Raw genomic sequence first — 21,232 nt, 5'->3', positions numbered from 1 at the left:
GCTGATTTTTTTTCCCCTGATTACTCTGATACAGCGAAGTATCCAGAGCCAGACATCCCAGTTCTCGCTCTTTTTAAAGAAAGTTTAATTTTATTTCTTTTGAAGGGGAGATAGAGGGCAAAAGGGATGGGGCAGAGAAAGAGGGAGAGAGACAGAGTCCCAAGCAGGCTCTGCACAGAGCCCAACATGGGGCTGGAACTTGGGAACTGTGAGACCCTGACCTGAGGTGAAATCAAGAGTTGGAGGCTTAACCGACCGAGTCATCCAGGCACCGCATAACAGTTCTCTTATGTCGAAATCACGATCCTCCAAGTTGCAAACCAGGGTTTTGGCGAAAGGTTTTACATCCTTTGCTTTGCTTTTTTTTTTTTTTTAATTTTTTTTTTCAATGTTTATTTATTTTTGGGACAGAGAGAGACAGAGCATGAACGGGGGAGGGGCAGAGAGAGAGAGGGAGACACAGAATCGGAAACAGGCTCCAGGCTCCGAGCCATCAGCCCAGAGCCCGACGCGGGGCTTGAACTCCCGGACCGCGAGATCGTGACCTGGCTGAAGTCGGACGCTTAACCGACTGCGCCACCCAGGCGCCCCTCCTTTGCTCTGCTTTAAGGTGCTCAGAGCTGATGGTTTTGGGGAAAGGATCCTTCGCTGTATCTGATTCGGGGTCATTATCTGTCATCTCAGAAATTGTGTCCTGGAGCTAAAAGTACTCTCGTACCTGCGGTGCAGCTGACCAGAGAATGCAGAAAGGAATTCTCTACTCTCCAAGGACAGACGAGAGACATTTCTCTCACAGGGCTCAAAATCACAATTGAGAAATGGAACCGATGTCAGAACCTTGACAGAGATTACTTTCTTCGATTTCCATTTTAAGCTTCATCAGTTTCAAAACGCTACCAACATTACCATAAGAGGGGTTAGCGGTGTTTAGTTTGAATGTGATCTGCGTCCAATTTTGGTCAAGACCGACTTTAAGGAAAGGTTTATGGTAAAATAACAGCTTCGATATCGCTGCAAGATGTGCTCAGACACTGACACTGAGTGACGGGCTGCGAGTGACAAACGCAATTGAGTAGGTGAGGGGACGTGAGTAAGGGTCTCTAAGGAAAGCATCGGTACGTCCCCCCCACCTCCCGGCAAGGCTGGGTGCTTCCCAATAGTCTCTCATTGAGTCTTGCTCTCAAGCCCAAACAGAGTAATGTTGACTTTGGTTATTATTTAATCTCTAGCCACACAGGAATGAAATAAAAGGAGATACTGTGAATAAAAATTAAGTAGCCGTGCTGATAAGAATGACAGATAAGGCAATAAAATGCTATATAAAGCCAGAGTTGTTACTGAATCATTTCACTAAGATACAAACTATACGTGGATGTGGGGCGTCAGGCCCCCTTGTATAATTCAGGAAGGACAGCTAATGTGGCTTAAACAGACAACAAACACTTACTTCTGATCTTGCCAAGTCATTCTTTTTCAAAAAATGGACTTGACATATTATTTGGCAATTTTTTATAGATTTGTTCTTGTTTAATTTTTCCTGGAAAGAATGATACATAATGATACCACATCACTTTTGATGGAGAGGTATCTTTAAATATTTTAGGATATTTTAATATCTTTAAATTTAAGCATTTTAAGAATTTTGATACTTTGTCTTGAGAGGCACAGGTACTGTCAGTGAAACACTTGTTTTAAGTTCACGCCATTTCAAGATACCAAAAGGGAATGAGATATGGAAGATAGGACTTTGTTTTTAAAAGCCGACGACTCCATAATAGAAGGCGACGATTACTGTATTTAGAGGAAAACAGTAGTTAATCTATTCTATTGTATCTTTTTACCCTAATGCCTTGTATTAGAATGATATGATTTACTTACTTATGCCTATGTATCCACAGGTGGGAAAGAGAAAACCATGGGACAGAAAAAAAAGAGTTTGAACTATAGTTAATTGGAGGTGATTATGAAAATACTAACAGGAACTTGCTTTAAACATTTAATATGTATATCCAGAAAAGAAAACATATGTTTTTATATTTTCTGTGTATTTACTCATACAAATGACATGTGCTAATAGTTTAGATAAAATTATATGGCACTTATCCAGTGGTCTCATCACAGAAAGTAGCTAGCCATCCACTTCCCGTGCATAGGCAAAATTCACCTTCATTACACACGACTGATTTCAGCCCCCAAACAGAAATTTTAAATGAGATTCTAAGAATAGTTTCTACGTCCTAACTAAAAAAATCAGTCCGCGCTGATTTATAGAGAAGATAGAACTAGGGTTTGCAAGAAAGTGAACATATAATACTATGATGACTATCACAGCAGTTGTTGAATCCGTACGAAGTTATCAACTAGTTCATGAAGATTCTTTTTCAAAATGACCTTTGATTTTTTTCTTTTAAATTTGATAATAATTTATCTGGAGCTAGTCCATTTTTTAGTAACATAAGGTTTGAATCCTTGTATAAAGTTTTTTAAGAGATAGGTCAAACATTTGTTAAAGATAATTAAATGTGCAGAACTCAGGATCCCTCATTAAATACATATTATAATTGCAAAACTGTCTACTTAGTCTATCACAATTTTTCAAATAGAAGTAGTCCTTAACTGTTGCTATTTGAAAATGATCACCACCACACTATATTGATTCCAGATGATGTTATAGTATGCTTACTTTTCTTAAATAAAAATGAATATATATCCCTCAGTAATTTCAGGGACAATAAAACTTAACACATAAGTCTTTCTTAGTTTCTGAATATTTTTTTGCTGGAGAGAGGTGGTTAATATAAAGAGAATCAAATCGTATTGGCTCAATTCCTACATTCACCAGTAATTCAAAAAGATACCGTCATTTTCAGCTCATTAAAAAATTAAAACTATATTTAAAGCATGAATCCTGTATTATATTGTTAGTTTAGAAATAGAGTGTCAAATACTAAGCTGTCAAGCATTAAATTCAATTTTAGCATTCAAATATACAACATTAAAATCAGTTTTAACATTTTTGAAACTTCTTAACATCACCTTGCGCATGTCGGGATGAGCACTGGGTATTGTATGTAAGCCAATTTGACAATAAATTATATTCATAAAAATAGTGGTAATATGACAAAATTATCGATACATGTGTTTAAAACTGGTTTTCCCATTAAAAGGTAAATTTCTTAATTTTTGAGGCTTGCTTTATTCCTACTAGTAAATGCAACAAATGTAACAGAGTAGAATAATGTGTTTTAGTCCCTCAACTCTACCAAATTCTAGTTAATAAAAGGTGTCTTGGATTTAATTTAGTCACATTCAAAATTTTATAATATCCTTGGTTGTTTTGCATTTCATGTCCAGAAATCGTTCCTCTTTAATTTTTAAAACATAGGCAAGTTAAGTAAGTCAGAGAGGAATCTGGTTATGAGGGTAGCACCAATCTGGAAACATCTGTGAAGTCTTTTCACAATACTTTAAAAGTCTTTCACATGTGTATGAGTTAATATTGCTTAGAGGTTCCAAATAACACAGGAGAAGTATTAAGCTATCACAGCAGTCTCTTTTGAGGGGAATATAATAAAAAGCATATTCTTTAAGGGGTTGGATATTTAATATTTAATTCTTTATTTGGCTTTCAGATTTTCACTCAGATTTTAATTACTCCATCCTATGACATCCCGAGACAGTCTCTGTAAGGAGTCTATGATTTTAGACCATACCATTGGTTTTAAATTACCAAGTAAGAGTTGCCTTTGGATACTAAATCAAGAATTACTCTTTTATGATTGTGCTTTACCCTGTCTTTATTTCTTATGAGAAAAAACATTTTTTTCAGAATGTATTTTGAATTTTGGAGGAAAAAAAGTGCATAATTGTGAAGGTTTAGAGATTATATGATTCAAGCTAGTCATCTACAGATGTCTCTCCTCCAGCCAAGTGCTTCTTTCTCTACTCATTTTTTAAAAATGTTATTTTGTTTGTTTGTGTTTTGGTTATGACTTTTCAATTCGACTTTTCCTAGCTTCTCATCTTAACAATTTGTTTTCTTTTTTTCCCATTTAAAGTAGTAAATGAAGTAGGCTGCAAACCGTGTTTCCGCATCGGGTGGAAATGAAATACTCACCACCCAGCATCCATCAGGCCCACCTGTCTGGCAGAGCAGCGCCCTGGCCTACTTACATGGTGCTGTCTCCCAGCTCCTCATACAGGTGCGCCCCGGGGGGCGGCGGGGGCGGCGGGGGCGCGGCCACAGGTGCGGGCGCAGGTGCAGCAGGCTTGGCTGCGGGTAATGCCGACTGGATTCGCGCTGTCTTGGTGCACTCGGCTTGGCGTCTTTGAGAAGGGAGGGATGTTGTGGAAAACCGTTTTAGAAATCATACACTTCTCAGAAGAACCCACTTAAAAAAATCATTAACACAAATACTAGGACTTATAAACCAGTGTGATTACAGCAGCATCCCCACAGAGTATCGTTTTCCTGTATCTTCTTCCCCTTTAAAATATCTACCCTGAAATAATGGCTGGAATTTAGTAGAAATATTTGCATATTACGTGACATAGGAATATGAAAGGTAGGAGTCAAGCTATCTATAAAAATGTGATTTAATAATTGGGGGCCATGGAGTGGGTCTCCTTCCTCAGGTGAGGCACGTTGAAGATGCATAATTTTTCTTTATTATTCATCTTCCATCTAGTTCAAGAAAAGTTATTTCATTTTAAATGATTTGAAACACGTTTGACATTAGTTTACGGTGCCCCTTTGGGAGAGAGACGTGGCTGGCTTTTGTTTCCTTTGGACTCCTGGGAGGCCTGGGATTCTTGCCTTGGAGTTGCAGCCACGCTTATTGAATGTCCTGGACAGCCAACTCTTAGTTCCTTCCTCAAAATCCAAATCTCAAAGAGTGGGAACCGTCAGAGTCAACTGTCTTTTTCACATTTCCTCCCTCCTATCCCCATGTGAAAACCCAGCCTGATTCCTTACATACAAAAGCACATGGGAATTTGAACCAAAGTATACACCTTCTGCAAACACAAGACAGACCGGTGATCCATGGTTCTGAGCAGGCCGACTACTTTATCAGTAGAATCCAGGCCTTTCCTTTTCATATTATGTAAAATCATATGCGAGATATTAATTATACTTACACTTTAAACCTGTTTTGAAAAGCAATAAGAAAAAAAAGAGAAAGCTACATTAGAAATTCTGCGTTCATAATATTTTAACATCTGATTTATTCCAAATTCTGAATAATTTACTGGTGAAACTCTTAACGACACAGACCTATTGACACAGTAGGGAAACTGAGTGTTTCAGTTCAGAAAGTAAAAATGGGGGAATGCTTTATTGTTGCTGTCACTGTCCTACAAGCTGTGAAAACATTTTTTTAACAAGAAAACAAAGAAATGAACTAAATGGGATTTCAAAAAAAAAGCTGGATTAAAACATGGATACATGAATTTGAACTCTGATAGAGAAATGGGTTAATAAAGGTGATCTGATCTTTATAACTGGCTTCTTGGCGTCCTGTGCCTGAAGAATGTTAAAGAGATGAAGGCAGGCAGTGGGCTGATTATACCCTGGGCTTCACTTTGCAGCTGAGCCTGGAACTGGAAGGTGACGTGCCTGGATAATGAATCCATGACACTTTTTTCACATTTGCTTCTTAGTTTTCCATGTACAGTGAATTAAAAAAAAAAAAAAAAAAAAGAATGTTAATAGGAAAGAAGAGCCATCCGTTCCAGTCCTATGTACAAGCAGAATATGAAAGTACAAAAGCTAGAGTTTTAAATGTGAGAATTTTACACTGACACATGGCGCACAACTCCTCTTGTTTAATTCCATCGGTCTACAAAAAGCAGTGACTACAATCAATTCATAGAGTATAGAACTCATTACTGAACCAAAAAAATATTAAATAATGCATCTATGAAACGTTTAAATGGCAAGCATCTTAGTGGTTTGTTAAATTATAACATCCAGGATGCTTCAGTTTTGAGCACTGTGTTGTGTGCCAGATAAAAGTTTTCTCTCCGATTTTATTGCGAGCAGGATTCCTCTGGGAAACAGTGCAATGAAACAGAATAACTGTAATACAGGTTCGCTCCAACATGAAAATTAATATTGAGTTGATGGCTTAGTAATTCAAAACCATTTGTCCATTATTAAGTTTGTTTCTAGCCTTTAGAATTGGTGCATTTGTTAAGGATACATCAGACTCCAGTAGGTCAACCTGAAAGTTCTGTTTGCAACTTCACATGGCTTTGGCGATGACAAAATATCCCTATGGCATCTTCATGCAGAGCACACTTTTCAACTTTTAGGTTGCAATTATCTAACCTTACTTAATCTGAAAGAAAATTCTCAGTGTTAGAGAACAAAGGTAACACGTTAAGAATATATAAGTACCATTTTAGTGCTTTCCCTGCAGGTATTTTACATGATGAAGAGCAGCTGCACCATTCGGTCTTACCCTTTGTTATGTCAAGTAATTTATATGACTTATGATCCCCGTCTTATTTATTTTCATTTTATGGCACCCTTAGGGCTCCCTCTCTTCTCAACCTATTCCACAACTTTCGTTACCCATCACTGTCAATAGGGATATACCTGACATGCCTGGACTTCTATCACAAAAGTTCCCTGTACCTGGTGTGAAATAAAGAATAGCTTAATAGAGGACTTCAAATACAGATGCTTAAATCAGCTATAATTACTTCACTACTTTGAAGGGACAGAGTAAAAGATAGGTATTTTATTTTTAATTTTTTAAAAATGTTTTATTTATTTTTGACTGAGAGAGAGAGACAGAGCATGAGCGGGGGAGGCACAGAGAGAGACAGAAACACAGAATGTGAAGCAGGCTCCAGGCTCTGAGCTGTCAGCACAGAGCCCGACGCGGGGCTCGAACTCACAGATCGAGAGATCATGACCTGAGCCGAAGTCGGACGCTCAACCGACTGAGCCACCCAGGCGCCCCAAAGATAGGTATTTTAAATGAATGTATTTGCCTGTAGGAACAAGAAATGAGTAAGGCCTGTGCAGCCAAAATATCCTGTCCTATGTTATACTACAGGATCTGGCAGGGCTATCCGGGAAGGAAGAAACCCCATGGAGAATTACACATGGCATACTATGATTTTGAAATGATTTTGCCAACGCTGCGATCACTTCCACGGATGTCAGTGTAACAACACGGACAAAAACTTGTCATGACAGTGTGGATAGGTTGCAGACCTTCCTCAGAAACCGGGGAATCTGGATATGGCATTCTGCTGCGTATGACACCTCCCCCAGGACACCCCTGTATTCTCTCGCAAGGCTCTGCACCCGATGAGGGGCACGAACAAAGCCACAGGAGCTACCCTAAAATTCCTAACGGATGAGAGCATGTTAGGAACATGGCAGCATTGAGGAATCGGGCAAAAAGGCTGGAAGTCTGTTTCGTTCCGCCTTAAAGGAAGGCCGCTTGGTGCAAGAAGGATGCAGCAATCCCCTAAATGGTGGCATCATTACTGTTTTACGACTACAAAGCCACGTTGCCAGGGATGGCTTTTCGATCAGGCCATGTTTAGAAGTGGGAATACTTACTGTCTGTAGCTGACCAGAACTACCAAGATGGCAGGGATACAGCAGAGGATGATGATGAAGGCGAGTGCAAGCAGGGCCCCCTCTGTATAGCCTAGGCTCTCTCCTCGCTTTTTAATGCTGGTCACTGCCTCCGGGGTCCGGATCTCCAGAATACGTCCTCCTTCGCCGTAATACGGCTGAAAGTCTTTATTGATATCAAGCAGTTTGCCATCCAAAAATCTGATTGTCAGATAAATAGTAAAATCAATGATGTTAACAGAAAAGATAATTTTGTAATGTCTTTTAAAAATTTCTTTAATTGAAACACAAGCTGAATCAGTGTTAAGAATAAAAAATATACAAAAAGCAAGAACAATGAGGAACTGTAACTACACAGCTATATACACATATCAAAGATATTAATAATGATGACCCTTACTTCATATGCTCACAGACTTGAGAAAAGTAATTATCAACCTCAGTGAGCTTACTATCACTATGTTGAAATTACTGACATTATTCAGCTATTCAGGTGAAAAAATATTCTGAGTTACATATAGCATAGTTTATAATTATATTCCTGCATTTTGTCTGCCTGGGTCCTCAGAATAATCCTATAGAACAGAACATCTTAATACTAATTCACCGTAGGCCGTATAGCTACACAGTTACGGCAATGAATCTGAGACACCAAGTCTTCGGTCTCCAACATCTACATTTGTCTTGTATGTCGACCTTCTCAAATCCCAAATCAAAAAGCTTTTTATGGGCAAAAGGTGAACAAATTGAAAGGTGTTTCCCGCCTAGAGAGAGAGACTATAGGAATGATGCAGACAGCAAATCAGCCAGGATGACAAGAATTGGCCAACTGAAGCCAACAGTTCTTGCAAACCCTTCCTATGAGTAATACAGCTCCAGCTACGGCCATTCCATTGGGGTGGAAGGGACAATCAAGGGATAAGTGTTACTTAATTTTATTGGATTGAATGATTTTTTTATGTATTTTATGTTGTAATTACCAGATAATAGTTTTTTTTATTTTTTTCAAAATTCTTTGGGAACATTTGCATAATGCCTTATAAATCCCACAATATTAATGTAACAATTGTGTTCCTAACACCACAAAGCCATACCAGGTCCTGGGTATTTTCATTTTTGTATTTTTAAAGACGTTTATCCATAAAGGTCAGATATCTTACTATAGAAAGTTGGAAAACACAAAACATTTCCAAAAGCAAAATCAGGCACAGGCCCACAATACAAACGCTGCTCACAATTTGGTATATCCAGATCTAATTTCTTTCTATAAATATTTTTATTTTTTTAAGTTTATTTACTTCTTGAGAGAGAGGGAGTGCATAAGCAGGGGAGGGGCAAAGAGAGAGAGAATCCCAAGCAGGCTCCACACTGTCAGCACAGAGCCGGAAGTGGGGCTTGACCTCATGACCCTGAGATCACAACCTGAGCCAAAATCAACCTGAGTTGGAAGCTTAACTGACTGAGCCACCCAGGCACCCCAAGAAATATTTTTATATACTCATATACTTATGTTTTATATACTCATGTTTATATACTTATGATTTATATACTTATGTTTTATATACTCATATACTTATGTTCAAAATGTAGAAAACATACAGAAATGGAAAAGAAAAAAATAAAAACGGCCCCAAATTTCACCATCAGATGGTAACAAAGCATGTCACGATTGTGCATTTTACAGTCTATTTTTATCCCTTTGACACTTTTGATTTTAATTTTCCGGGTAATCATTCAGACCTTATATCTAGTGCACAGCGTTTATACCTTCCCTATGGAAAAAATAGATGCCTGATGTCAGATGTGAATTCCACTGGGTAGTTTATTAGTCTTCCCATTTAAGAAAACCAATGGCCCAGATAACTCAAGCTTAGTTTTAAAGCTGCACGTTTTTATTCAAGTTTCCATCCTGTAACACAAGACAGATAAGCTTTTGTAGATATAAAATATACTTTTATAGCAATTTTCCTAGGTAATTTTTAGGCATGTTAAAAAAGATATAATAAAGGTTTAACCGTTGTTCTAAGAGCTAGAAAAGAATGGTACAATATGTTTTTTGAATTGTTTACCAGATTAAGAAATTCCAGATAAAGTGCAGATTAAGAGTTAAGTTACAAGAAAACATTAGAAACTGGGAAGTATCAGAGGTAGAGAAAGATTGTTAGTTTCAGGGAAGATTTCACCTATATCATGTGGGATCCACTAGACAGACCACACTTCTACTGGGTTCCTGAAATTAACATTGCAATAACCTGAGGGAAGATTTTTTAGTTTTTTTATACTACAAGAGCTCTGTTATTTAGATATTTATTTTGGTTTATTTTCCAACTTAGGTAAATGTCATAATTGTTTACTAGAAGAGTTGATTGCTTTTGAACCTGTACCTAGTCTAAAATATCTTTCTTTTTGCTTTCTACATGCAAAACAGTTTGCCTAGGTAAAAATACATGAATCATAACATTTTTTTCCTCAAACGATGGTGGATTTGATTCCATTAGCTTTTGGCATTTTATCATGCATATGGCATGTGGAAGGCTTATCTAATTTTTGTGCCTTTGTAATTAAGTCACTTTTATTTTTGTTTCAATGGTTTTAAAACATATTCTGATACTTTTTAGTGACTCATGATGACATGTGCATTGATTTTTTCTGGTAAAGTAATGAAGTCTTTTAATTACTTTTTTAGCTCTTTATTGCTGTGATAACTAGTACAATATTTTACCTCAGAGATACTATTTTCAGATTGTAGCTCAATTGTCCTCTAAATACATTTTGATCTCTTTTATAATTTATCTTTTCTTTTCCTTAATATGCTTTTTTAAAAAGCGCTAATCTCAAGATGGTAGAGAATTCTTTTCTTATGTTTGTTTGTTTGTTTGTTTGTTTAGAGAAAGAGAGAGAGCAGGAGGGTGCAGAGAGATAGGGAGAGAGGGAGCATGGGAGGGGAAGAGAGAGAGAGAGAGGGAGAGAGAGAATCTCACAGGCTCTGTGCTGTCAGTGCAGAGCCCAGTATGGGGCTCAGACTCACAAACTGTGAGATCATGACCTGAGCTGAAATCAAGAGTCAGACCCTCAACTGACTGAGCCACCCCTGGGGCTTTGTTTTATACTCTTTCTGATGTCAGGACAAAGCCAGCTTCCATGCCAATCCTAGAAGAAGGACTCTAACTGGCCTCCCCTGGACTGTGTGCTGACCATACCCCATCGGTGTGAGCTCAGGAACCGCATCCTGAGGGGGGGCATGTCCAAGCGCACCCCGGTGGTGGACAGTCAGTTCTCACTCCTCCCCCGTGGGCTTCTTTCACCAGAAACAGGGAAGGATTCAAGGCCTGTGCAACACGCATACCATTTCACTGTCCCATAAGGTCCTGCTTTCTATTTAAAATGTTCCATTGTTTGCCAGTGGTTTCCGTACGAGAATCTTTGCAGAGTTAAACTCTACATTTGAGTCATCGGACGTTATTTCTTTTATTTTGTTTTCCAGTATTTATTACTGATTCCTATTTTGCCTGCCGCTTCCTTATCTTAGAGAGGAGATGTATCTGTCAACTCTGCCCTGTTTTCCTGAGATGAGATCAATTCGTAAACCAATCCCATGTCTTCCGGGTCACTCTGCTGACGGGGCATGTGCAGGCATGCCCCCACCTCTGTTGGCGCCTGTGGTGGGATTCGGCCATCAAAGTATGGTGTGGAACCACTGGTCTACCTTGCATTTTACCTTCGTGGAAAGGGTATTGCGATACACACATAAATGCAGAAACAAAGGAGACGCTGAACAGCACACACTCTGAACTTCACAAAACCTCAAACATAAATGGTGGAGGGGCGGATACCTCTTTCCCTGGTGGGTACACAGTCTGGGTCTCTGAACCAGGTATGCAGAGTGAGTGATGCTTAACACATATGCCCACACCCATTCCACTTGGATAAGGTTGTCTGGCTGAATAAAGCAAACCATGGGTAGACCGCTATTTCCTTTATACAGTTCCAAATTATGGACTAACTTGTATTCCTTCATATTTTATAGTAAGCTAGAGTCTGATAATTGTTTTTCCATTATTTAAATTTTCAGTGTTCTTAATTTTTATGTTGTTTTCCCTGGTCTTAGGAATTTGGAAGAAGCTTTAGAGTTTGGTAGCCAGATTCTATTTTAAAGTATAAATGTGATTTTTGTACACTGTATTTTATTTACTTTTATTTTTTAAGGTTATTTATTTACTTTGAAAGAGAAAGAGAGTGTGTGTGAGTGGGGAAGGGGCAGAGAAAGAGAGAGGGAGAGAGAGAATCCCAAGCAGGCTCTGCAGTGTCAGCACAGAGCCCAACGTGGGGCTCAAATTCATAAACTGTGAGATCATGACCCGAGCTCAAACCAAGCAAGAGTCAGACACTCAACCAACTGCCACCGAAGTGCCCCTATACACTATATTTTAAATTTAGTTTGTAGAGTATTCAGGGTTTTTCTACCTTCTTCTGCATTTCTCATTTACCATCTGGGCAGACTAATGTTAAAACAGGCTGGCTGTATAAAAAGGGGCATGAGCTAAAATTGTATTTGCTTTTATAAACAAATATTTAATTAAGTTCTATTTTAAAATAATATGGCCTGTTTCTGCCAAGGATGCCAAAAGCTGTAAGAGAATGTGACTCCCACCCTCATGACAAAAAGCCAGGTGATACTAAAACCATAACAAATTCCAAAGAGTGACAATTTCCTCCACAGGGAGATGGGACGATTATTTCACCCTTTGCAGAACACGGAAAAGGAAGCTGCCAAAAGAGCAAATAAAATAAATGGGCTAAAATTTTAATGAATTTTTAGAAGCGATGTACGTACCAACATGTAAGGCTAGAGGCCCTTGAACACAAGCGGGGCCTACCTTGAACTCACTTGCAGACTATTTATTTCCAAGGACCTCTGTCAGATAAACTGGGACAAGGCCGGAGACAGGAGAGAGATCCCCGTCCTGTGCGGGGACAGAGGAATCACTCGGCTAAGGCTGGATACGCACAGTTCTCCAGACCCCTATCTCATGCAAAGCAAGAGCCTTAAGCCACAGAAAGAGGGGAGGAAGTATTCCAATCCCTAGGGCTCAACCTAAGGACCGCTACTTCCGGGGAAGAGGCATAAGCAAAAATACCATCTCCCAGGGTGAGGAACAGGAGCTCTCTTGGGCACAGAGAGGCCGCCTACTGGTTGGGAGAGGCAGGGAACTGTCCTGTCCCCAAGACACACCACAAATATGGCACAGTATGTGGCTGCCACGGGGAGGGGGAAGAGAAGAGCCGAGAGAGCCCAGCCCACGTCCCGGGCACGCAGGCTGGACAAGGAGAACCCAGAGCCCCGGGCCATGTGGCCACATCTCCACCGTGAGAGTGGGACCAGGCCGTGAGCAAGGGCAGTCTGTCGGGCTGGGAGGGTTAAGAGAATGCAGAGAAGCCCCCAGCGGCACGGGTTCACGGGGTCTGCTGAAGATGAAGCCATGGAGCCAGACCAGAGAGACAACCCAGATGCTGGGACACCAGACAGACTTTGGTACAGCCCTGCTTAGTGCTTTACAGAATCCATCGGAAAGTGAAAAAACATGCTTGAAGTGATAGGAAGTTCCATAACGTGGTAGAAACTGTAAGAAAAGAACCAAATGGAAATGGAAGACTTGAAAGAAAACAAGGATATAAAGATGAAGAATTCCTTTAAGGAGCACATCAGCAGGCTAACACAGATGAATCGGTGAACTTGAAAACAAGGCAGCAGCAATTATCCAAAGTAAAACACAAACAGGAGAGATGGAGACAGAGAGGAGAGGAAGAACAAGAACAGAGCATCCAAAACCTCAGAGAAAAAATGAATTTTAATTGGAATCCTGGAATGAGGATAGAGAATGGGCTGTAAGAAATATGTGAAAAGATGTCTAAGGATATTCCAGAAATAGAAACTACATTAAAAAAAAAGCAGATACAAGAAGTTCAGAGAACCACAAGATGAATAAAAGCAGGATAAAAGTAATATGTATTTACTGCAAAAATCTAAATATTTCAGATAACCAAAAATAAAAAAAAGATCTAAATACTCATAACCTTACAAAACAAAGTAAGTAATTAGCATGTCGTTATAGGGATTCCAGTCTCCTCTATGCATTTATAAGCTTTTAAAAAAAGTTGTGAGGGGCGCCTGGGTGGTTCATTCATTTTAGTATATTTATTTGACAGAGAGAAGGAGGGGGAGAGAGAGAGAGAGAGAGAGAGAGAGAGAAGGGGAGGATCCCAAGCAGGCTCCACACTGTCAGTGCAGAGCCAGAGGTGGGGCTCAAACCCAAGAACCGTCAGATCACGCCCTGAGCCGAAATCAAGAATTTGACGCTTAACCGACTGAGCCCCCCAGGCATCCCTAGTTATATCAATTTTTAAAAATCAAAGTGGACTCCTTGGAGGAAATACCTTATTTATATATTTATATATTTCTGATTCTTTGCCTGAGAATTCCAACATCTTCAAAAGCTTAGATTTTTGGGTAAGGCAAAGTTGAAGTAATAATCCTTTTTCCATTAGACTGGGCATCAGGCAATAATCTTAATGTTCTAGTATATTTTTTCAATGTTAAAAACTAAATTTTCAATAGCTTTTGTAACTACAGGATAGAGAATAATATCAGTGCATTATGAGCCTTGGATTATGGACTACATCTATATAATTTCACTATAAAATATTTCAAGGAACAACTGTAGGGTTTAGGTTATTATATTAATAATAATTAACTAATAACATATTCAACTTATTATAGTGTCTCAGCTCCCAGCTCAAGCTAAGAGAAAATTTTATTGTTTTATTTTGTTTTATTTTATTTTATTTTATTTTATTTATTTTTTATTTTTTATTTTTTATTTTCAGAGAGAGTGAGCAAGCGAGTAGGGGAGGTAGAGAGGGAGAGAGAATCCCCAGCAGGCTCTGCACCATCATCACAGAGCCTGATGTGGGGCTCAAGTCAGAAACCATGAGATCATGGCCTGACCTGAGATCAGCAGCTTAACCAACTAAGGCACCCAGGTGCCACCACTCCCCACCTTTTGTTAAGTTTATTTATTGCTAAGGGAAAATTTTAATACTTCCTGGCTGTTCACTTCTCTGTTTAATATACAAATTTTGATTTATAGTTATCCTCTATTCTCCCCTTCCTTCCAGTTATAATTGTTATTCAGGTGAGTTTCTATCTTTACTCTTTACAATATAATCTAGGTTTGGGAAAACTTGTTTCAGTTGAAACCCAATTGGCTTCAGTTTCCAAACTGTTTACCTCTAAAATGTTTACATGTGCGGGGCGCCTGGGTGGCGCAGTCGGTTGAGCGTCCGACTTCAGCCAGGTCACGATCTCGCGGTCCGTGAGTTCGAGCCCCGCGTCAGGTTCTGGGCTGATGGCTCAGAGCCTGGAGCCTGTTTCTGATTCTGTGTCTCCCTCTCTCTCTGCCCCTCCCCCGTTCATGCTCTGTCTCTCTCTGTCCCAAAAATAAATAAACGTTGAAAAAAAAAATTTTTAAATGTTTACATGTGCAATCCAAATGATCAGGATCATTTACTTTACTCTTTATTAACGCTGGGCGAACTGCCTAAAGAATACAAATGTTTTTATAGTTAGGAAAAACACCCTAAATTCAAACAATCTATCATCATATTTAAAATTTAAACCAACATATATAAAAACACAGCAGAGGTGGATTTAAATAAGTGTTAATAATGGCGATAGAATATATGTAACTTTAAAGCATATTTCTAAATAAATTTTAAAATTAATGAAATATGCAAAAACTGGCTTGGCGGATCTGAATGGTACTTCATTCGGATGTTGATTCTAGAACTTGAGAAGCCACTGCTTTAGTCATCCCTATTCTCCACCGTGATTAACATGCTATCTTGCATACGGCCCAAATATCTATTAAATATAAACTGATGAATAACATACTTAATAACCACGGCTCTTTTAAAAATTAAGTTGATACAAATCACTATGTCATTATTTCTAAAATAGCAGCAGTGAAATTTTGTTGAAGAACAGATTTAAAGTAAGACTAAATTCAGAATGAATGGGTTTTAATAAACGGGTAAATAGATATTTGCTAAATACGTAAGTGCAGCCACATAGGGATATATGTACATGTAAATTAGTATACGCCTAAATTTATTTGTTGCTCTTAGTATACACAGGCAAACTAAGTTTTGGAATTATGTATTTGGGTACACATATGCACAGATACCAATAAATATTTAGCGTATGTACGTATGGTTATATATCAATATATATTGTTTAAGTAAAAATGTGTCTTACTTTAAATAAGAATGACATTCCAAGAATCTGTTGGGCGCTAGGTGTCACTAGAGCAAAGCTGAAACTAATAAAACAACAAAACAACAAAGCGGTAAGCTGTCCTAAAATCATTTCCAAGGGACAACACATAGCAGCGTTTTGTTTAAAATTCTGCATTTTCTTTGTTTTTAGGATTCAGACCTCAAAATTCAAATTCACCAGGATGAAATAAATAAATAGATGGGAAGTATGGACTGAGGTGGAAGGGGTCAAGGGGAAAAAAAAAAATAGCAATTTTTGCTGAGTCAATAAGACCTTGAGGACAGCTATATTTATTCTTAAACTTCATGCCTAGTGACACTGTCACGGGCACACTGCCACTGGAAGAAGGAATCTGTGCGTTCCCCCTTTGACCGCTGGGCTTGGCAGCAATGGAGAAGCTACTCTGAGACCATCTGATGAACTGCACCTTGCTTATGAGCACAATGGACCTTCCGACCTTCTCCAAAGTTGCCGGGCCTCAAAACATCTCGGCACGCATACCCTAGGTATCGTCTCTGATTTTCTGCTTACACTTCACTTGCAATAACAATTTAGTGGGTTTTAAACTTTAAATACTTACGGCCTTTGATAGTGCCAGCGGAGAGCTGTTACAGACAACAAAAGGACTTACTTAAAAAGCTCATTTCTGTCGATGGCTCTGTTGGTTTGGGGGTCGATTGCATAGACAGTCAGGTCACATTTGGTGTAATCTTCTAGCGAAAAGGCATCCCCATGCCTGCGAGCACCGATGGACTCCACCACCACTTTGGCACCAGGAATTTGCTCCTGAACATACCGATCCAAAATCCTATACATCAGAGTACAAACATGGCATTCACTCTCAACTTGAAATGACATTTAGAAAGTGAAAAGTGATGACAGCCTGGTTTTTGCTAATGTTTACTGAATGTGAACACTTGAAAAAGAATTCTGTATATTTTGTCAGCATTTAAGTCCCAATGATGCTAGAAGCTGAATAAGGTAGAAAGGTCATCGACCATGTCCCGTCGAATTCTAGACTCTGTGAATTTACGATACTATTTGAGCTTTACAGGTCTCATGGGAATTGCCCACTATGATGTACAAGTCAAGCTGTCTGTGCTTTATAGGAGCCGGGGGGGTGGGGTGGTTAGAACTCTTGAGTTCACGCAGTTGGTGTTACAAATTATACCTTCCACCAGATTCTGTGACCCAAGGTGCATAGCTGTATACCAGGGTCCCTCCCAGACCAGGCTATCTGTTTCCTCCAGGGCATCAAGACTCTTAGAACCTTGCAGCAGTGGGAGAACGTATAGATGCTTTGCTATGGGAGGTTTATCAGGTTAAAAAAAAAAAATTGCATGCCAGGCTCAGAAGCTACTTAGGTGAATACAAACAACATAAAGATCTATCATTTGGTATGGACTCAGTAACATTCAATAGAAAAGACAGAAATAATGTTAACCTGTAGGTAATTTTCTGGAAAATACAATTTGCACAATTTCATTTTAATGGAAAGTACAAGTCTGTATTGCCACAAATGGTAATTTCCTTAATATCTTTTCCTTATTAAAAACTTTATATTGTTAATTCTTGAGATTAACATCAGAATGTATCTTATTAAATATTTATAGGCATTCAAATGCAAATGAATTGATCTTAATAACTACACATGGCAAATGTTTTTGAATTTATCTATAGATTCAAAGCTCTGTTTGGAGTCCACATTGTGAGGCCCTTTCCAACACATGAACATAAGGGAAGGGAAGGGAAGGAAAAATAAGATAAAATCAGAGAGGGAGGCAAACCGTTAAGAGACTCTTAAAATTTTTTTTAGCTTTCATTTATTTTTGAGAGAGAGTGAGTGAGCAAACATGAGCAGGGGAGGGGCAGAGAGAGAGGGAGACACAGAATCTGAAGCAGGCTCCAGGCTCTGACCTATCAGCACAAAGTCCCATGTGAGGCTGGAACTCATGAACCATGAGATCATAACCTGAGCCGAAGTCGGAGGCTCAACCAACTGAGCCACCCAGGTGCCCCCATAAGAGACTCTTAAATACAGAGAATGAACTGAGGGTTGATAGAGGGGGGTTGGGTGGGGGATGGGCTAAATGGGTGATGGGTACTAAGGAGGGCACTTGTTGGGCTGAGTGCTGAGTATCATGTAAGAGATGAATCACTGGGTTCAACTCCTGAAGCCAAGACTATACTGTATGTTAACTAACTTGAATTTAAATTTAAGAGAGTGAAAAAAAAATTTAAAGAAATTAAAAAAAAAAAATGTTGCCTTAAGGGTCTGGTATGTGCTGGGTGTGCCCTTGTCAAAATAACAAGCACTGATGCTGAGCCCAGGCCAAAGGCTGTGCCGGGGAGCACAGGTGTGCAGTGTGCGCACCAGGAAACACAGCACAACACTTTGTTGGTTTGCTTCCCAATGTGTACGGACCCGCGTAGGCGGAGTCTCTCATTAAAAGTCTGATTCATTCTCTTCCTTTTCTGCCAGCTCACACCCACTGGTCTGGCTGCCTTCCAGTATCTTTTCTGATGAGATCTTTGCTGAAGATTAAGAGAAGAATGCATTCTCCCCACAACCTGAGGAGGGTGCATGGACGAGGACACAGATGTGGAACAGTGTTCAGACTGCGTCTTAGGATCCTTTTCCTTAGAGACTTATGCTCCCGTAACAAAAACAGAAACAAAACAAAAAACAAACAAACAAAACAAAAGAAAAACCAACAACAAAAAAGAAAGGCTTTGGAGTGCACCCACTTACACTCTTGACAGCTGATACAGGTACGGATGGTAATAGCATAGTGGCAAAGAGCACGGATGTTTGGATTCAGTTTCCAGCTCCTTTACTTATGAACTGCAAAACCTTGGCCCACAGGAAGCCATCATAGGAGAATCACAAAATGAGGAAATCTGCCGCATGGGGTGGTTGTGTGCAGTAAACGCACTAACGCTTGTAGTCAAATCGCGGCACGATTTGGAGCACTTAGTCACTGTTCCAGAAACTATGATGCTGCTTATTAATAATTTGGCTTAAAGGTTTGCATTAATAAGCTTATTCCCTGCCCCTAATTCGTTCAAGACATTTAACAAGTTTATGGAATGATTAGCAATTTTTCGCTAGCAATATTAGTTCACCGATCAAAAAGCAAAGATGAGTACATTGTTAAATACGTTGCAGAAGATGGCTATCAGTCCTGATACTTCACTTTAATAATTTATAACTGCTCTAGTGCATTCACACATTGACTAAACATGTTCCAAGGAAATCATTTGTATATGCATAAACTGTGTTTTTGTACAATGAAGAAACGTGGCTATTGAACTTGTGCCTTTTTCTATATTTCTGGGGAATGTTGCAGAGTCATATGTGAGTACTAAAACTGTGGAATGAAATATTAATGTGGAATGAAATATATCTGTACGAATTCCTTTATCTTATCAGGGAATCATACATCAAGGAAACCTAAAAATGAATTATGTGTTTTAAGACTTATAACAACTTCTTCTCCCTGAACATTATTCTCTTAAAACTTTAGAGACCTTTTGGAATGAAGTCTCTCGTGTAAAGAAAAAGGTGTCCACACTTCAGTTTCTTCCGTACCTTTTTCTGACAAATGTACGTTAAATGAAATTTAACAAATTTTAAACAATACATTTTGTAAAAATCTGTCCCTCCACTTATTGTCTATGTCCACATACCTAAGCATTTCTGCTAACTACATACGAACATAAATATATTACATATATACATAAATTATAACATCCAATGAATAGTTCTTCAGCTTCTTGATCTTCAGATGTGCATAGGTATGTGGTTATTTCCTAAAGCTTTGTTGACTTCATGATTTTTTAAATATAGCTCTTTAGTCACTTACTTTGAACTGACTCATATAAATTTATACCAACGTTTAAATTGCCTTTATGTTTTGGCTTAAATTATTAATATGTCAAGCCAATTCATACATACATTTTGGAAACAAATATCATGAGAGTTTATTACATGTAAACTCATTACAACCGAGCATGTGTCTCCAGCCTATCAGCTTGAAGTATTTGCACACTACCAGTATACAGACACGCACTTGTACACAGTGACACAGAGAGGTCTACAACATTGTTAATCTGTAAACTCTGTGTCAAGGATATCTCCCTATATCAAGGGAGATGTCTGCATTGATATTTAAATAATATTAATAATGCTTAGGTCCCAATCGTATGATTTTGAGTTTGCCAAAAAAGTCCATGAAAACTTTCGTCTTTGTAATATGTTGCTTGAATTTCTTGTAATGGGCATAATAAAACAATAGTCATTTAAAAAAAAAAAAAACTTTTTTAGCTCCCTAGCTCCTCTTCCCCAAATTCTTTTAGAATATCTTTATAAAGTCTTTCTTTTCGGAGTTTAAAAAAACAGAAAATTAAGTTACAGTCAGAGTTGTCTAATAAATTTTTGGAAAACTTAGGTAAGTGGTAAGTGGGAAATTTTCATTCACTCATCCATTTATTTTCATTAATTCATGGAACACAAATATTAACTGAATGTACACCATGGGCCAAGCACTGTTCTAGAGCTTTGGAATACATCAATGAACAAAACCAACGTCTGTGACATCACGGAACTTACATTCTAATTGAGCAAGATAGACAACATAATAGAATAATAAAATTGGCAGGAATGTTCAGGAAGCACGTCCCTGAGAAACTGATGTGTGAGCAGACCCCGAGGAGACAGTGAGCAACGTGGACCTGGGGAGCAGGGGCATCCCAGGAAGAGGAAGTTGCTAAGGGCCCAGGAAGAGGAAGTTGCTAACGGCCCAGGGGGAAAGTCCAGATGTAGACCTGTGGTGTGGCTGGAACAGAGAGGGCTGGGGCAGGTCACACAGGGACTTTTGAGGATTTTGTTCTCAGTAAACCCACTGCTGGAGTTTTAACACGGACATCATACGGGTGACTATGGTTAAGAGGAGAACACTGGTGGCTTTGTTACCAACAGGCTGCAGTGGGAGCCAAGGGTAGAATCAGGGAACAGGTAAGGAAAGGCTTTAAGGGGATGAAGAACTTCTCAAATGCTCAGGCTACTCAACAGTTTGGAGGAAAAGAAGACTGAGTAATCTCTGATATTAGTCACGAATGGTTCACATCATCAGGTATTAACATATATACTATTAATATGCCTGATGAAATGTACAAGAGGCATAAATCCTCTAAAATAGATCGATACATGCAATGCTTAACTGGACAAATAGTAATTATCTAGTTGACCCAGATAAGAGTTGGCCTTTTGTGGTTGTTCATTGTGAAGCAGGCCA

The 21,232-nt window shown here is 38.9% G+C and overlaps 1 protein-coding gene across 21 annotated transcripts in view; it reads right to left on the bottom strand.

Moving 5' to 3' along the window:
- PCDH15 (protocadherin related 15) overlaps nucleotides 1-21,232 on the bottom strand; it is a 1,259,847-nt gene that overhangs the window by 20,507 nt on the left and 1,218,108 nt on the right. For 11 of the 21 annotated variants that reach the window (XR_005784343.1, XR_005784344.1, XR_005784345.1 and 8 more), the window contains 5 exons: nucleotides 16,567-16,743; nucleotides 7,583-7,801; nucleotides 5,140-5,148; nucleotides 4,174-4,326; nucleotides 1,879-1,884 (listed from right to left, as the gene is read on the bottom strand). Coding sequence is in view for 18 of the 21 variants with exons in the window: in XM_040454216.1 (XP_040310150.1) it covers nucleotides 1,879-1,884; nucleotides 4,174-4,326; nucleotides 5,140-5,148; nucleotides 7,583-7,801; nucleotides 16,567-16,743 (564 nt within the window). In the remaining 3 variants the exon portion in view is untranslated. The remainder of the gene's footprint in view (nucleotides 1-1,878; nucleotides 1,885-4,173; nucleotides 4,327-5,139; nucleotides 5,149-7,582; nucleotides 7,802-16,566; nucleotides 16,744-21,232) is intronic. The other 10 variants (XM_040454209.1, XM_040454211.1, XM_040454210.1 and 7 more) reach the window with 3 other exon arrangements.

This window comes from Herpailurus yagouaroundi, unplaced genomic scaffold (assembly GCF_014898765.1).
Source record: "Herpailurus yagouaroundi ecotype Mexico unplaced genomic scaffold, PumYag 211, whole genome shotgun sequence".
NCBI lineage: Eukaryota > Metazoa > Chordata > Mammalia > Carnivora > Felidae > Herpailurus > Herpailurus yagouaroundi.
Note: the sequence above shows the minus strand (reverse complement) of the source record. Positions and strands in the feature narration are given on the sequence as shown.